The sequence below is a fragment of the Lepidochelys kempii genome, chromosome 20 (genome assembly GCF_965140285.1).
Source record: "Lepidochelys kempii isolate rLepKem1 chromosome 20, rLepKem1.hap1, whole genome shotgun sequence".
In the NCBI taxonomy this organism is placed as follows: Eukaryota; Metazoa; Chordata; order Testudines; family Cheloniidae; genus Lepidochelys; species Lepidochelys kempii.
The window spans coordinates 14,396,458-14,414,105 of NC_136399.1; the positions used below are offsets into that span (position 1 = coordinate 14,396,458).

The 17,648-nt window shown below is 47.0% G+C and overlaps 1 protein-coding gene across 1 annotated transcript in view; it reads right to left on the reverse strand.

The window, feature by feature from the left end:
• The window catches only part of HDAC7 (histone deacetylase 7), a 240,554-nt gene extending 223,254 nt beyond the window's left edge, over positions 1-17,300 (reverse strand). The window contains exon 1 of the mRNA XM_073318375.1: positions 17,194-17,300. Within this exon, the coding sequence (XP_073174476.1) occupies positions 17,194-17,212 (19 nt within the window). The 5' untranslated portion in view covers positions 17,213-17,300. The remainder of the gene's footprint in view (positions 1-17,193) is intronic.
• Positions 17,301-17,648: the final 348 nt, after the last annotated feature.

Consider the following 17,648-nt stretch of genomic DNA (forward strand, 5'->3'; position numbering starts at 1 on the left):
AGTATTGTCATTCCGCATCATGTGGCCTCCTGCCCATATCCACACTGCAGAGCACAAAGTCCCTCCTCAGGGAGACTGCAAAGAGCTGCTGGGGACAGTGGCTAGCGAAAGGCAGAGAAATGGTGGACTCCAGTTCACATGATCACCTTGTCCTCGACCAAATGCCTCACATTTCAAACCTTCCTTCTTCCACCTTTGCTTGCTGGACTTGCCTCTTACGCTTTGCAACTGACTGCATACTTGCCAAGACACAGCCAAATCCTGCACTGGTCTAAACAAGCAAAATTATATCTCTAAATCCATATCCATTTTGGTGGGGGGTGTATTTTAACACCTGCTAGCAAACACGTGTGAAACCCTAGTGTAGACAAGACAGTTGGAGTTTTAACCCATGTGAGCTACTCAAGATCAGCCCTAGGGGAAGACTACAACATGACCTGCTAACACATGTCAAAACTGCAACTTGTCTTGTCTACACTAGGATTTTAACGTTTGTTAGGTAACGTTAAAAATACATCTGTTTTTGTAATGAAGACAAGCCCTAAGAGGTTTCAACTGATGTTCACAGCATAGATACAGAGAAGTTGGATTAAAAAAGTAAAGATTCTTGCTGGAAGGTTGCACTGTAACACTACGTAATTTTTTTAAAGTCCATAACCTTAACACAGAAAGACCTAAAAACACAGAGACAAAGCAGGCTGCTCCCTAAAACAGAGAAGAACAATTCACCCACTCCCCTTGCTACAGGCTGGCTCTCTGAAGACTGACTGCTGAGCTTGTTTCTCTATAGAGCACTCTGTAGACTGCAAGCAGGCTCAGGAAACCTCTTACAAACTTAAAGTGATAGCTTGTAATTTTAACAGTTTTCAATACACCACATTAGGGATGCTGGGAGAGGGGAAAGGGGTTATGTACAGCCATAAATTATGTGAGAAAAATGTAGATCCCAGATCCCAATAGGCTTTAGAATCAATGCCCGAATCAGTCTCTGGAGTGACTCCACAGAAATCAATGCACTTGTACCAGGGAACTACATTTTCAGTGGTAACTGCATATTCCCTTGTGAAAAATACCCTAAGATCCTGACAGCAGAGAAATCCTGATGACAGCCATCACTGTAACACAAATCGGATAAGAATGGGAGATCCATGCCAGATACACGAGAGACCCAGCTGGTTTCTTGCAGAAGCAGATGTTTTATGATTACAATTCCTTCCAGAATGCTTACGTGCACAGAGATGGTGGCACCATCAGGAGAGGTGAGTCTACCAGGACCCTGGGGATGTTAAGATATTAATGGATGCAGCTGTGACGGTGAAAAGGCCTAAGGCCACCGGGCCTTCATTGAGCAGTTTAGGGTTTTCCCTGTAATATTTCTGACAGATGGTTAAATCAATCATTAGATGGAAGGGGTGGAGGGAGGCAGAATGCACTGAAATAGCTGAGCAGGGGTTATACCTGAGTGCCCCAGAGCACAGCTTCACAGAGGGTGGAGATAGTGGTGGAGTGAGCTACTTGGAGGGTGAGGAGGAAGTTGCTATGATCATCCTGAATTTCCCACCCCAAAAAGAGGGTAAGAGGTATGGAGGCTACTTCATGCTGGACTAGTATCCACATAGCACACTCTGTGCCTTTCCATCACCTACTGGTGAGAATTCCTCTCCCCCAGCGAGGGCTCGGGGCAAATGCTGGGGGCAGGATCTGGATACTGGTGATGCTCCCTTTCTGAAGTAGTGGTTCACTCTGGCCATTATAGCTCTGAGAGCTCCCCGTCTAGTCATGGACTGACCACTTGTCCTTCCCAAAGTAGAATCACAGCCCTGGCCTGGCAGATAGACAGTGCCTGCTGCTGCTGTGCCATTCTCCAGGAGAATGCATGCAATGTCCCTGAAAAAATCTGTCCATTGAAAACCTGGCCAATGTCCACATTGGGTAAATGCCAAGAGCAGGCATGGGCTTCTGGAATGTAGGGGGCTGATACAAAGAGAAAACAAGGCTTTCTCACACAAATGGATCCACAAAGGTTCTGAAGGAAGATTTTCCAAGGCACAAAGGGAAGTTAAGTGCCAAATTCCTGTTGAAAGTCAGTGGAACCTGGAGGCCTACCTGTGCCTTTGGAAATCTTCCTCCCAGGTCTGAAGGTTTTTGTATTTGCCTTCCTCTGGGACATCAAGCATAGTCATAGAATCATAGAATATCCAGGTTGGAAGGGACCTCAGGAGGTCATCTTGTCCAACCTCCTTCTCAAAGCAGGGCCAATCCCTTCTCTGCATTTGTTGAACTGCCCCCTCCCCCGACTCCCACCACCTCAGTTGCTGCCCACAGAAAAGTCTGACAAAGACAGCAGGACAATGGCTCTATTGGATTGTCCCCTCAAATTATAGGGTCATTTGTGTAATAACATGTCACGGATGCACATTTTTGATCTAAACCCTTTTGTCTAGTTAATGTGATTTTGAGACAATGTACCGGCTCCTCTTATTTTATTATAACCCCTGTGGTATGGTGCAGCCGTGGCTTGTATTGACCTCCACCTGGTCTAGTGTCCATTCCTAAAGTCCACACGCCTGCATGTACATTTTCAGCTAAGCCAGAAGCAGTTTGTTGCTGCTGGATTCAGAAGCAGTCTCATGTGTAAGGACTGCTAGCGATGGGTGAAATGTACAAATTCAGAAGCACTGGGATGGAGGAAGGTTTGGTGCTCTTTCCTGTAATTTCAAAGTAAATTGCCCACTTACCTGAGGCTCCTACCCCTGCATCGGGCTCGCCTGTGCTTGACTGGTGGGACTGGTTGGACTGCAGTGGAGTCAAAACCAGGTCCTGGCTCACTGCACAGCAGGATGCCCTGATCTGCCCCCTACACTCCTTCTCCTTCTCACTGTTCATGACAGGGGCCAGTCACTTGGGCTCCTTGGAAGCAGCCACAGGGCTCTTGGGGGGTGGGGGCGGGGTCTCCACTGACTGAGGATGGCATGCAGCTCTTGGCAGATCTGTGGCTCAGCACTGGACTGATTGTTGGCCTCCCTGGCCTTCTGGTACACCTGCTGCAGCTTCTTGGCTTGCATGTAACACTGCTGTTTGTCCCTGTCATAGCCCTTCTCCTGCATCCCCTGTGCAATCAGCTTGTAGATGTGAATGTTTCTACAGCCTCTTCTTCCCAAAAGCACGCAAGATCTAATATCTCCTGTCTACTCCAGGCAGGAGTGCATCTGGACCATGTAGCCAGCATGGTCAGCTGCACAGTTACACTCAACAATGAAGAGCTGCTAGGTGTGCTCACCAAGCCAGGAAAGGAATTTCAAAAATTCCTAGGACTTTTAAGGCGGGGGAGGGGCGCTTCCTGTCTACCTGATCCCTAGGCAGCAGAGTTCACAGCAGTGACCAGAGTGGTTAGTTTGGGGCATTCTGGGATGGCTGATGAAGGCAGAAATGGTTGACTTAAGTAACGCAGTGCCTGAACTCTCACTGCATTAATCTAACTACATTGATTGCCTACTAGCCCATCTAATTGTAAGCACAGTCTGAATGAGCTCTCCATTGACATACAGTGATGAGCTGTGGAAGAGGACTTCAGGAGCTGATCTCATTTGCATGGGCACATCCACCGTGCCTAGGTGCTCAGCATAATGTGATTGCTTGCCCAAATGATCACTTTTGGCTGGTGTTGGATGCCCAGTCCCCTTGTTATTCGGGCAGGAGTAATAAAGCGTTGTTATCCTTGTTGTGGTAATCAAGGGCAGCAGAACTGTGCTTGGCATACCCTGATTGAGGGACTCACCCTCAACCAAACGGCACTTGCTAGGCAGGAGACATAGATTCCAAAGCTCAGTGGGTTGAGATGAGCTTGGGTCATCGTCTGGGTTGTGGTTACTATTTGTCTCTTCCTCTCTCTCCCCTCTGTATAACAACAGCTGGTTAAGACTCAACTGAGAGTCTTGTTACACACTACCAATATTTAGGTCTAAGTGTTAAACATGCCTTAGGATACTGTCTCTGATGCAAGTGACTTCCCAGGGTTTACCAGCATTGATGCTCCCCCCGCTAACAGCTGAAATCATTGAGAGCTTTGTTAAGTGGTGAGTCTTGAACACATCCCAGTGATCGGCTGGCAGGGTCGCTGGCAGAGAGGTGTGGTGATTGGTTGGTAAGGGGGCTGGTGGGGAGGAGCGGAGCCCTGCAGACAGGTGTGGTGATCGGGCACCAGGGCAGCCGGCAAAGAGGAATGGTGAGTGAGTGCCGGGGCAGTGGAGTGAATAAGGTGCCTTCTTACCCTCCACACAGAGTAGGAGGTGAACTCTGCAGATGCACCTTTGAACTCTGGGTCTGCCCTGACCAAGGACAACAACTGTTAGTGGGGTGCAGAGAAGGGACGGGCACGTTAAAGGGACTTTTGGTTACTGGACATGAGAACCTGAGGGAAAAGGACATTGCCCAACTTTCTTGGGGTGGGTCTTTTGCTCATGGTTTGTTTATGAACCCTGTTTGCGGTGTTTTCCCAGTTTAATGCTGCGTTACTTCCCTCCTTTTATTAAACGTTTCTTTGCTACATTGCTTGTGAGTGGGGAAGTATTGCTTCTTAGAGGCGCCCACGGGGTGGTGTGTAACTGTTCCAGGTCACTGGGTGGGGGCTCGAGATGGGTTTGTGTTGTATTGTTGAAAAGGAACCCCTAGATACTGAACCTGTATCAAAGCACTGTACAAAGGAAGATCAGTTGGGAATATTGCCCAAGGTTCCTGACTCTGAGTTAGTGCTCTCACTGAAGACTGCGCTGCTTCTAGTCCACAGTCCTGCTTTCTATGGCTCCTCATTCCACATGCCAGCTCCAGTGCTCTGAGGGGGTAGCCCTGATTCCCAGGCCCCCAGAGACCTGATAGATTAGGAGGCAGGCAGGCAGGAGAAACTGTCCTCTCTGTCCCAAGATTCCCAGCTGTCTACAGCGCTGGCATAATAACCTGTTCAAAAGGGAAACTGAACTCTGCTCAGAGGGGGGCAAGTGACTCCTTCCTGAACAGGTGATCGGCTTGCTGGAAGGAGAGTGCAGAGCTGGGTTGCAAGGAAGTGCCACTGCAGGCTCTGACTCAAGTCTGAGTGGAGGGACCTGTCCAGGGAGCAGTCCAAGAGCACAGCCACGGCCAGTCTGGCAGGGATCCAGCCCCAGGGGAGGACACTGACCACAAGGATGGATGCATGCATGAAGACTAAAGGAGTGAAGTTGAAGGGGCAATTGAAGCCTGGTCTATGCTACAAACTTAGGTCAGCAGACCAGATCCCTTCTACCGACCTAAGTTGCCTGTTACATTGAGTTAATTACTTTACCTCCGCAAGAGATGTGGTGCTTAACTTGATGTTGATGGGTCGACAGAGAGGCAATGTAGATGCAACATTGTGTAAATCGACTGAATTGGCTTCCAGAAAGTGTCCCACAATACTCCGCTGTGACTGCTCTGGAGCTTGTTTTCAACTTTGTTGCACAGCAGCGAGGTACACAGGAAACATCCCCTCCCCGCTTAAAGCTCCGGGAACTTTTGAATTCCCATTTCCTGTTTGATCAGCGTGGAGAGCTCAGCAGCCCAGTTGATCATGGCGACTCAATGCCCCAAACACACTCCAGGCCGGAGTACTTAGGAGGTGGTGAATCTTACTGGTCTGTCTGGGGGAGAAGCCTCTGTGCAGGCACAGCTCCTATCCAGCCATAGAAACGCCGACATCCACGAGAAGATCACACAGGGTTTGGAGCAGAAGGGCTACACCAGGGACACAAAGCAGTGCCATGTGAAAATCAAAGAACTTCAGCAGGAGTACCAGAAGACAAGGGAGGCGAACAGTCATTCTGGTTCTGCACCGCAAACATGCCGCTTCTACAATGAGCTCCATTTGATTCTCAGCGGTGACCCCACCACTACCCCAAATGCGGCATAGCTACCACACAGGAGTCTGAGTCCTTGTCTACCTCAGGCGACATCAAGCAGGACGTTCTCGAGGGGGAAGAGGAGGAGGAGGAGGGAAATGGGAGACAGGCAAGCAGGGGATCCATTCTCCCTGAGAGCCAGGAGCTATTTTTAACCCCAGAGCAGTCCAGCCAGATACAGGACAGCGTCGTGTCTGAGTGTGATGCTGGGGAAGGCATCTCTGATGAATTTACAATAGCAAGCACACTGTAGGGGTTACATGCTCTTATAGTTTATGTTTAATATGAGAAAAAAAAGTGAGGTGCAGTAGGTATCTGCTTGCCAGTGGCCACTCCAGCTATAAAGAGGGTGTCCCCCAGAAAAGACTATTTATGTGTACAGTGATGGCTCAGAAATCTTCCATGGAGATCTCCAGGAAACTTTCATGGAGCTACTCTGCAATCCTTTGCCAAAGGTTTCTAGGGAGGGCTGCCTTATTTCTTCCACCATGGTAGGACACTTTCCCATGCCATTCCAGCATTCCCTCTGCTGGTACCATTGTGGTACACAGCATAGCAGCATAAGGACCAGGTCTGTACCCAGACGCTCGCAGCATGGGCTCCCTTGCTGCCTCTGTTACCCTCAGGAGACTCATATCACGTTGGGTCACCTAGGGGAGACGGTGGAAGCTTTCATTACAAGTACTTGTACCGCAAGCAATAGAGCATATGATCCCACACCCATGGTTATTTCCGGGTCCCTCAACCACAGTGTCCCTAACATGCCAGTGGTTTGGGTGCAGGAATTGGCATTGAACTCAGAATCTGCAAGCCCAGGGTGACTGCTATCAGCAGAGTTAAGGTGGGGGTGGGGGGAAGCTGGTTTTCCTGTGGTCTCTCATGGGTACAACACCCCTTCCCCACCCCCGCCCCGGAGCCATCTTAGACAAAGACCAGACTTAGGGAGGCTTAACTCTGGTCCCTGGTCTCCAAGCACCTGGGCCACCCCCCCGAGAACCCTCAGCGCCCCTGGGCAGACGCCCCCGCCCAAGATTTAGATACTGCCAAGAATGACCTTGAGTGGATCACTGCAGACTACGTGGCTCTGGGAAGAAGGATAAAGGAGTTTGGGGCTCAAGTGGTGTTTTCGTCCATCCTCCCCGTGGAGGGAAAAGGCCTGGGTAGAGACCGTCGAATCATGGAAGTCAACGAATGGCTACGCAGGTGGTGTCGGAGAGAAGGCTTTGGATTCTTTGACCATGGGATGGTGTTCCAAGAAGGAGGAGTGCTAGGCAGAGACGGGCTCCACCTAGCGAAGAGAGGAAAGAGCATCTTCACAAGCAGGCTGGCTAACCTAGTGAGGAGGGCTTTAAACTAAGTTCACCGGGGGAAGGAGACCAAATCCCTGAGGTAAGTGGGGACGTGGGATACAGGGAGGAAGCACGAGCAGGAGAGCATGAGAGGGGAGGGCTCCTGCCTCATACTGAGAAAGAGGGACGATCAGCGAGTTACTTTAAGTGCCTATACACAAATGCAAGAAGCCTGGGAAACAAGCAGGGAGAACTGGAAGTCCTGGCACAGTCAAGGAATGTGATTGGAATAACAGAGACTTGGTGAGATAACTCACATGACTGGAGTACTGTCATGGATGGATATAAACTGTTCAGGAAGGACAGGCAGGGCAGAAAAGGTGGCGGAGTAGCACTGTATGTAAGGGAGCAGTATGACTGCTCAGAGCTCAAGATTGAAACTGCAGAAAAACCTGAGTGTCTCTGGATTAAGTTTAGAAGTGTGAGCAACAAGGGTGATGTCGTGGTGGAAGTCTGCTATAGACCACCGGACCAGGGGGATGAGGTGGACGAGGCTTTCTTCCGGCAACTCACGGAAGTTACTAGATCTCAGGCCCTGGTTCTCATGGGAGATTTCAATCACCCTGATATCTGCTGGGAGAGCAATAGAGCGGTGTACAGACAATCCAGGAAGTTTTTGTAAAGTGTAGGGGACAATTTCCTGGTGCAAATGCTGGAGGAACCAACTAGGGGCAGAGCTCTTCTTGACCTGCTGCTCACAAACTGGGAAGAATTAGTGGAGGAAGCAAAAGTGGATGGGAACCTGGGAAGCAGTGACCATGGGATGGTCAAGTTCAGGATCCTGACACAAGGAAGAAAGGAGAGCAGCAGAATATAGACCCTGGACTTCAGAAAAACAGACTTTGACTCCCTCAGGGAACTGATGGGCAGGATCCCCTGGGAGAATAACATGAGGGGGAAAGGAGTCCAGGAGAGCTGGCTGTATTTAAAGAATCCTTACTGAGGTTACAGGGACAAACCATCCCGATGTGTCGAAAGAATAGTAAATATGGCAGGCGACCAGCTTGGCTTAACAGTGAAATCCTTGCTGATCTTAAACACAAAAAAGAAGCTTACAAGAAGTGGAAGATTAGACAAATGACCAGGGAAGAGTATAAAAATATTGCTCGGGCATGCAGGAGTGAAATCAGGAAGGCCAAATCACACTTGGAGTTGCAGCTAGCAAAAGATGTTAAGTGTAACAAGAAGGGTTTCTTCAGGTATGTTGGCAACAAGAAGAAAGTCAAGGAAAGTGTGGGCCCCTTACTGAATGAGGGAGGCAACCTAGTGACAGAGGATGTGGAAAAAGCTAATGTACTCAATGCTCTTTTTGCCTCTGTCTTCACGAACAAGGTCAGCTCCCAGACTACTGCATTGGGCAACACAGCATGGGGAGGAGGTGACCAGCCCTCTGTGGAGAAAGAAGTGGTTTGGGACTATTTAGAAAAGCTGGACGAGCAGAAGTCCATGGGGCTGGATGCGCTGCATCCGAGAGTGCTAAAGGAGTTGGCGGCTGTGATTGCAGAGCCATTGGCCATTATCTCTGAAAACTGGCGATGGAGGGAGGTCCCAGATGACTGGAAAAAGGCTAATGTAGTGCCCATCTTTAAAAAAGGGAAGAAGGAGGATCGGGGGAACTACAGGCCACTCAGCCTCACCTCAATCCCTGGAAAAATCATGGAGCAGGTTCTCAAGGAATCAATGCTGAAGCACTTGGAGGAGAGGAAAGTGATCAGGAACAATCAGCATGGATTCACCAAGGGCAAGTCATGCCTGACTAATCTAATTGCCTTCTATGATGAGATAACTGGCTCTGTGGATGAGGGGAAAGCAGTGGACGTGTTATTCCTTGACTTTAGCAAAGCTTTTGACACGGTCTTCTACAGTATTCTTGCCAGCAAGTTAAAGAAGTATGGGCTGGATGAATGCACTATAAGGTGGATAGAAAGCTGGATAGATTGTCGGGCTCAATGGGTAGTGATCAATGGCTCCATGTCTAGTTGGCAGCCGGTACCAAGCGGAGTGCCCCAAGGGTCGGTCCTGGGGCCGGTTTTGTTCAATTCCTTCATTAATGATCTGGAGGATGGCGTGGATTGCACCCTCAGCAAGTTTGCTGGTGACACTAAATTGGGAGGAGAGGTAGATATGCTGGAGGGTAGGGATAGGATACAGAGGGACCTAGACAAATGAGAGGATTGGGCCAAAAGAAATCTGATGAGGTTCAAGAAGGACAAGTGCAGAGTCCTGCACTGAGGAGGGAAGAATCCCATGCATCGCTACAGACTAGGGACTGAATGGCTAGGCAGCAGTTCTGCAGAAAAGGACCTAGGGGTTACAGTGGACGAGAAGCTGGATATGAGTCAACAGTGTGCCCTTGTTGCCAAGAAGGCCAATGGCATTTTGGGATGTATAAGTAGGGGCATAGCGAGCAGATCGAGGGACGTGATCGTTCCCCTCTATTCGACATTGGTGAGGCCTCATAGAATCATAGAATATCAGGGTTGGAAGGGACCTCAGGAGGTCATCTAGTCCAACCCCCTGCTCAAAGCAGGACCAATCCCCAATTAAATCATACCAGCCAGGGCCTTGTCAAGCCTGACCTTAAAAACTTCTAAGGAAGGAGATTCTACTACCTCCCTAGGTAGCGCATTCCAGTGTTTCACCACCCTCCTAGTGAAAAGCCTCAATTTACTGATGGCCAGTTTAGATCCATTTGTTCTTGTGCCAGCATTGGCCTTTAACTTAAATAACTCCTCTCCCTCCTGGTGTTTATTCCTCTCCTGTATTTATAGAGCGCAATCGTATCCCCCCCCCCCCCAGTCTTCCTTTTGTTAGGCTAAACAAGCCAAACTCCTGAAGTCTCCTCTCATAAGGTCGGTTCTCCATTCCTCAGATCATCCTAATTTCCCTTCTCTGCACCTGTTCCAGTCTGAGTTCATCTTTGTTAAACATGGGAAACCAGAATTGCTCACAGTATTCTAGGTGAGGTCTCACCAATACCTTGTAATAACACTTCCCTATCTCTACTGGAAATACCCTGCCTGATGTATCCTAGGACTGCATTAGCCTTTTTCACAGCCTCATCACATTGGCAGCTCATAGTCATCCTGTGATAGACTTATATACCCAGGTCTTTCTCTTCGTCTGTTGCTTCCAACTGATACGTCCCGAGCTTATAGCAAAAACATTTGTCGTTCGTCCTTAAGTGCAGGACCTTGCACTTTGCACTATTAAATTTCCTTCCATTTCAGTTACTCCAGTTTTCAAGATCATCCAAATCTTCTTGTGTGCTGTTCTGGTCCTTCTCTCTCTATTGGCAGTACCTCCCAAATTTGTGTCATCATCAAATTTTATTAGCGCATACCCATGTTTTGTGCCAAGGTCATTAATGAAAATGTTAAATAAGATTTGTCCCAAGACTGATCCTTTACGAACTTCACTAGTAACCTTCCTCCAACCTGATAGTTCACTATTCAGCATGGACTGTTGCAGTCTCCCCTTTAACTAGTTCCTTACTCATCTTTTGATTCTCATCAACTCATAGAATCATAGAACCATAGGGTTAGATGGGACCACAAGTGTCATCTAGTCTAATCCCCTTTCAAAATGCAGGATTTGTTGTGTCTAAACCATCCCAAGATGGCTCCAGCCTCCTTTTGCAAACCGCCAGTGAAGGAGCTTCCATGACTTCCCTAGGCAGTTTGTTCCATTGTCGTTCTGTTCTTACAGTTAGGAAGTTTTTCCTGAGATTTACTCTAAATCTGCTGTGCTGTAGTTTGAACCTATTGCCTCTTGTTCTGCCCTCTGTGGCAAGGGAGAACAATTTTCTCCATCTTTTTATGGCAGTATTTCAAGTATTTGACAACTGCTATCATGTCCCTCCTTAATCGTCTCTTTTCCAAACTAAACACACCCAGTTCCTTCAGCCTTTTGCTCATATGGCTTGCATTTGATAATCTTTGTCGTTCTCCTCTGGATCCTTTCCAGTTTCTCTACATCCTTTCTATAGAACGGTGACCAAAACTGAGCACAGTACTCCAGCTGAGGCCTAAACAGTGCAGTACGGTCACCTCCCCTGACTTGCGTGCTATGCCTCTGATGATCTGAACCAAAATTGCATTTACTTTTTTTGCAACAAACTCCCTCCCAGAGGCTACACCCCTCACCCTCTCCTGCACCCCAACACTCTGCCCCAGCCCAGAGCCCCCTGCTGCACCAAACTCCTTCCCAGAGCTTGCACCCCTCACTCCTGCACCCCAATTCCCTGCAGCCTATGTGAGTCTTACTGTTTTGCATGAATGCTGTGTGTGCCTCAGTTTCCAATGTCTAGGTGGTGGGAATAAGCGTGTGTGACTTTTGTGGGGGTTGCTCCAGGTGCCTGCACCGATGCTATGGTCGCCCCTTCGTAACCTGAGACCCAGGATGGGGATGCGACCAGGTGACTCTTGGCCCGGGAAGTGAGACAAAGGCCGGAGGAGGAGCAACAGGCAGGGCAGGAGCCAGGCAGCTGGAAGCGAGTCAGTCTTGGCTGGCTTGGGGCCCAGGGGGAGGGCCAGAGCCCTGGCTCTGGGTTCCCCTCCCGCCAAGATGGGCTTGGCTGAAAGTCACTGATTTCTGTGCTAACAAGTTCTGACCTACGCTGTGTTCCTGTCAACTAATAAACCTTCTATTTTATTGGCTGGCTGAGAGTCACATCTGACTGCAGAGTTGGGGTGCAGGGCCCTCTGGCTTCCCCTGGACAGACTCGCTGCGGGAAGTGCACAGTGTGGAAGGGGATGCTGAATGCTCTGAGGTCAGACCCAGGAAGGTTGAAGCTGTGTAAGCTTCTTCCCCTGGAGACAGTATACTCAGGGAGAGGAGGCATGCTTCCCCAGAGTCCTGACTGGCTTTGTAGGGAGTAGTTCCAGAGCATCACTCCGGTGACTCCTTGACAATACTCCACAGTTAAGAATGTTACACTGATTCGTGACAATCCCTGAAGGATTTTGGATCTATAAACCACAAATGACACTAATAAAAAGTAAAACATATGAAAGATCCAATGGATTCTATGAAATTAGGTGCAGTGTGACCATTTGACCCGTGCACCCAAACTCCCTCCCAGAGCTTGCAACCCTCACTCGGGCTCCCCAGCTCCCTGCCCCAGCCCGGTGAAAGTGAGTGAGGGTGGGGAAGAGTGAGCAACAGAGCGGGGGGAATGGAGTGAGTGTGGTTGGGCCCCGGGGAAAGGATGGGGCCTCAGGGAAAGGGTGGGGTAGATCCTGGGTTGATCTTAAATTCAAAAAGTGATCTTGTGCATAAAAAGGTGGGTGACCACTGCTTTACTGAAATCCACGTTCTACTGCATTTCTTTTGTCTAGAAAATCAGTTCTCTTCTCAAAGAAAGAGATCAGGTTGGTCTGACACAATCTACCTTTTGTAAAACTGTGTTATATTTTATCCCAATTACCATTTACCTCTATGTCCTTAACTATTCTCTTTCAAAATTTGTTCTAAAACTTTGCATACAAGTGAGGTCAAACTAAAGGGCCGGTAATTATCCAGATCACTTTTTCCCCCTTTCTTAAATATAGGGTACTATATTAGCAATTCTCCAGTCATAGGGTACAACCCCCGAGTTTACAGATTCATTAAAAATCCTTGCTATTTGGTTTGCAATTTCATGTGCCAGTTCCTTTAATATTCTTGGATGGAGATTATCCGGGCCCCTGAGTTTAACTCTTTGAGTTTGGCTTCCACGTTGGGTATGGTAATTTCTATTTCCATATCATCGTTCCCATTAGCCTCCCTGACACTGCTCCCAAGCTCTTCATTACCCTTATTAATAACGAAGACAAAATATACATTTAGGTGTTGAGCCATGCCTAGATTATTTTTAACCTCCACCACCATCCTTATTGGTTTAGCTGTCCCACTTCTTTCCTTGTTTTACTTTTATTTATATAGCTAAAGAACTGTTTACTAATTGACTTTAGTGTACGTTGTAAGGTCATAGAATCATAGAATCATAGAATATCAGGGTTGGAAGGGACCCCAGAAGGTCATCTAGTCCAACCCCCTGCTCAAAGCAGGACCAATTCCCAGTTAAATCATCCCAGCCAGGGCTTTGTCAAGCCTGACCTTAAAAACCTCTAAGGAAGGAGATTCTACCACCTCCCTAGGTCCAACTGTGCTTGGCTTTTGCCAGTTCTTACTTTTTCCTTAAACATTTTGACCTCCAAGAGGTAGCTTTTCTTGCTAATCTATCCCATCTTCAATTCCTTGTAGGCTTTCTCCTTTCTCTGTCTCCTTTCCTTTCTCTTAATCACCTGTTTGAAATGTTTGCTCATCCAGTTTGATATGCATTCCTTCCCAATGATTTTTTTTCTCTTTGCTTGGGATGCAGGCTTTAGACAGTTTCTGCAACTTTGACTTAAAGTAATTTCAAACCTCCTCCACATTCAGATCCCTGAGTTCATCAGTCCACTTCCCTGACTACTTCCCTTAATTTTTTAAAGTTTGGCCTTTTGAAATCAAGAACCCTAGTTGCAGACTGGTTTTGTTAATTTTTTTATTTAGTTTAAATTAAATAAATTCATGATCACTCAAAAGTTGTCCTCCACAACCAGTTCTTCTCTGAGGTCCAATACTAAATCTAAAGTGGCATCACCTCTTGTCAGTTTGGTGATTACTTAGTGAAGAAATGTCAGCTAACACATCCAGGAATATCTTAGTCCTACCAATGTTAGTAGCATATATATGTCCAGGAAATTAAAGTATCCCATAATCACACAATTCCCATAAAGAAAAGGAGGACTTGTGGCACCTTAGAGACTAACAAATTTATTAGTCTCTAAGGTCACAAGTCCTCCTTTTCTTTTTGCGAATACAGACTAACACGGCTGCTACTCTGAAACAATTCCCATAGTATTCATTTAATTCAAAACTTTAACGAGGTCTCTATCCATATCCAAACTGAATCCTGGGGGGTCTGTTACAGTCACCAAGTACTATCCTAGTGGAGCCTCTGTTACCTTTCTTCCCCAAAGTGATTCTGACCCCAACAGATTCCGTTTTATCCATTCCATCACTTCTAACTTCTTTACATTATCATTAATATACAGTGCTACTCCACCACCTTTATCTTTAATACCACATACTCTTCAATACCTGTGTTCCAGTCATGGCTACTATTCTCCCATGGTTCTGTTCTCCCTAGAATATCTGGTTTCACTTCCTGCACCAGTACCTCTAGTTCCTCTATTTTGTTACCCAGGCTCCTTGCACTGGTGTTCAGACATCTTAGTTGTTTCTGCTTGGCTTTCCCCAGATTCCTCACCCAACTGGGTGCAGCCATTTTATTGTCAGTATCGCATACCTGACTGTTACTGTCTGTGGCAATTGCATCTTTGTTCCTAGATATATGAGTTTACATTTGGCCACATTGAAATGCATGTTTGTGTCCAGTTTACCAAGCAATCCAGATTGCTCTATATCAGTGTCCTGTCCTCTACATTATGTACTGCTCATTCAAACTTTGTGTCATCTGCAAACTTTATCAATGATGATTTTATGTTTTTTTCCTAGTAATAGATAAAAATGTTAAACACTGTAGAGCCCAAAACTGATCCCTGAAGGACCCCCCTTGATACACACCCTCTCAATGATGATTCTCTCGTTATAATTACATGTTGAGACTTATCTGTTAGCCAGTTTTTAATCCATGACCATTTTATGGTTTTGTGCTCTCGCTGTAGGTTTGCTGTGGGGACTTAATCTCACGTGCAAGTCATTGACTGTTCCTTTCAATGACACTAAGAGTCTATCCGTACCACAAAGGATGCCAATAAAAATGTTAGATCTCTGCATGCTGTAGTGACTCCTGCCTCCCTAAATGGTAGAAGGGTTCACCACCCCAAGGAAAGGGACAGGAATTTGGGACAATAGATGGGTAGTGTACAGGATTTGGATAGTATCCAATTAAATAGTTTGTGAGCCCTCTAGTGGTGCTCACTGTGTTCTCTGTGTTAGAAATCAGTCAGAGCAGCAGTGTGTGTATAGAGCTAGGGCAGCATGTTGTTTGTGTATTTAGCAAACACAATCATTTGGGACCCAACTCTGCCTGTGTGGTTTCTTGTGTAAAGAACAAAAGACATGCTGTTATGTCTAAGAGGGGAACCTCCCAGCACACACGTTTCTGTCTGTTTCTTTGAGAGCGTGTGGCACAAGCTGTCAGCATAGTCTGTGTGGTATGTAGATTGTAGTGGATTTTTTACCTTCAGTCCTTTTGGTCTGATGTCCATCTGTTTGCATTTGGAAAGGAAGATGATGTCTGTTTGTATCTGTACGAGTTTTTTCATGAAGTTGATAGATTTCCACTCCATACGGCTAAATGCAGTGTCTTGCATAATGACAGGTTTCAGAGTAGCAGCCGTGTTAGTCTGTATTAGAATACAGACTAACACGGCTGCTACTCTGAAACTTTTCTGTCTGTGTTCACCATCCTTCAGACATTGCAGGCAGGATAAGGATTAGCCTCCAGGAGCAATGATGGGAATTTTGGACAACTGAGGGAGTTGGTGTCTGACTCATAACTTCCTGTATCCCATCCCATTCTTCCCTTCCCTAGAAATGGACCTGGTGTAGGTGGTAGAAAGTCAGGGACATAAAGGAAGTGTCCAGAGAAAATTGTGGGGTCTTCATAAGTCATCACATTGCACAGAATCATGTTTTATAAACTTTCCAACTCCTCCCTTCCCCTCTCTTGCTGGTTCAACAAGCTCCATTCCAGTAGCATGATGAACTCTGCAGTCCCTTACTCCGAACAAGAGATGTGGCAAAAGCAACAATAGGCATCTTAGAAGGCAGCAATGGCAGTCTGCAACTAAAATACATCTGGGGGAGCTGGGCTGATCTATATTATCTATAATGGCCCCTAATGTTTATGAACCCCCCTTGAATTTGCCCTCCACACCCCCCAGCTGACCTAGCTGTCTCCAAAATCTGCTCTGTTTGGTGGATTATGATCCACATGAAATAGTATTTTAGCACCATGAGATGCCACAGATGTTGAGCCCTAGTGTTTCTTGTGGCAATGGGTGAAGCTGATCATTCCCCAAACATTGCTAGCAAACCATTTCTTCTTTCCATACTAGCACAGCTATGCTTCAGGTCACTGAAAACCTCCTCTGCCTCCCTTATAGTTCCCTTTGATTCTATCTCACATACAAAATAGGTCAAATTCACATGCGGCCAGACTGGAAAAGAGTCTGTTAAAGGCAGGTAACAGAGGTGATATGCGTGTCAGCAGGAGAAGGCTGCGGTGCCCAGACAACTCATCTTCCCCTTGAACTTCTTGTCTCTTAAACTCAGACCTGGTAATCTGGGGATCTTAATATTCTTTCTGTCAGACATGATACTGGGGTTTCCACTGCAAGTGCATCTCTTTTTGGGGTCCTTTAAAACATTGCATCTGGGATTACACCTTGTCAATACTAATGAGAAAGATTTCCTCCCAGAGCCCAGCTCAGGATCACACTCCAAGCTGTATTGCATAATATTTGTTTTTCTTTTCTGAGACTTTGAGGAGGTAAGAATCCTTCCTGCCCTGCTGAAAATCCAGAGTCTGCTCAGTTGCATAGGTGGGCCCCTGTTCAGCAAGCCAATGGAGTGACTCCAAATGTACAGAGGTGTAACTGAGAGCAGAATTTTGCCCACTGTATCTGGCAGGGACATTTTACTCTTTCACATACATCCAAAGTTCAGCACAATCCCAAGCAGTGCTCGGTGTTTTTCACATGCTTAGAAACTTTAGCTTTTGCCCTTCCTCCACACAAGTGAAATAGGAGAGGAGCCCAGGACCTACCCACAGTGGGAAAAAACACCTACCATGTTCACAGTTATTTCACTGCAGGCAGAAACACAGTCATAATTGCAGAAGATCCAGTGACCAACAGGACAATAGGCAGGCTACTCACCCTGACTTAGTCCTTGCATCCAGAGGAATTAAAGCCCTTGAAGATGAGGTCTCATTGTTCAAGCTGTTTCTTAAGGGAGGCAGTTGCTTTCTTTATATCACAAGATTCGCTGAGGTTCAGTAAGAGAGAGAGAGAGAGAGAGGAAGGCAGAAGGGGAGGGACTGAGAGAAGGGCCCAGAGGCCGTATAGAATGACAATGGAAGGAAATGCTTTATCAAACCTAGAAAGCCTGGCCAACCGGGCCCTGGGAATGCAGAAAAAAAAAAGGCTTGAAGAAGAAAAGTTAGCTAAGCTGTTCTGGGTGCCTCTCTTGGCCACACATAGCCCCACTCCCCACCAACCCCTCATAACACATGCACAATGCAAGATGATGGAAACTGTCAGATGCAAAGCTCTTTTTTGATTAAGCAAAGGGACGTTTTGACATTTAAAAAACAAAAAGGAATTGGAATCCA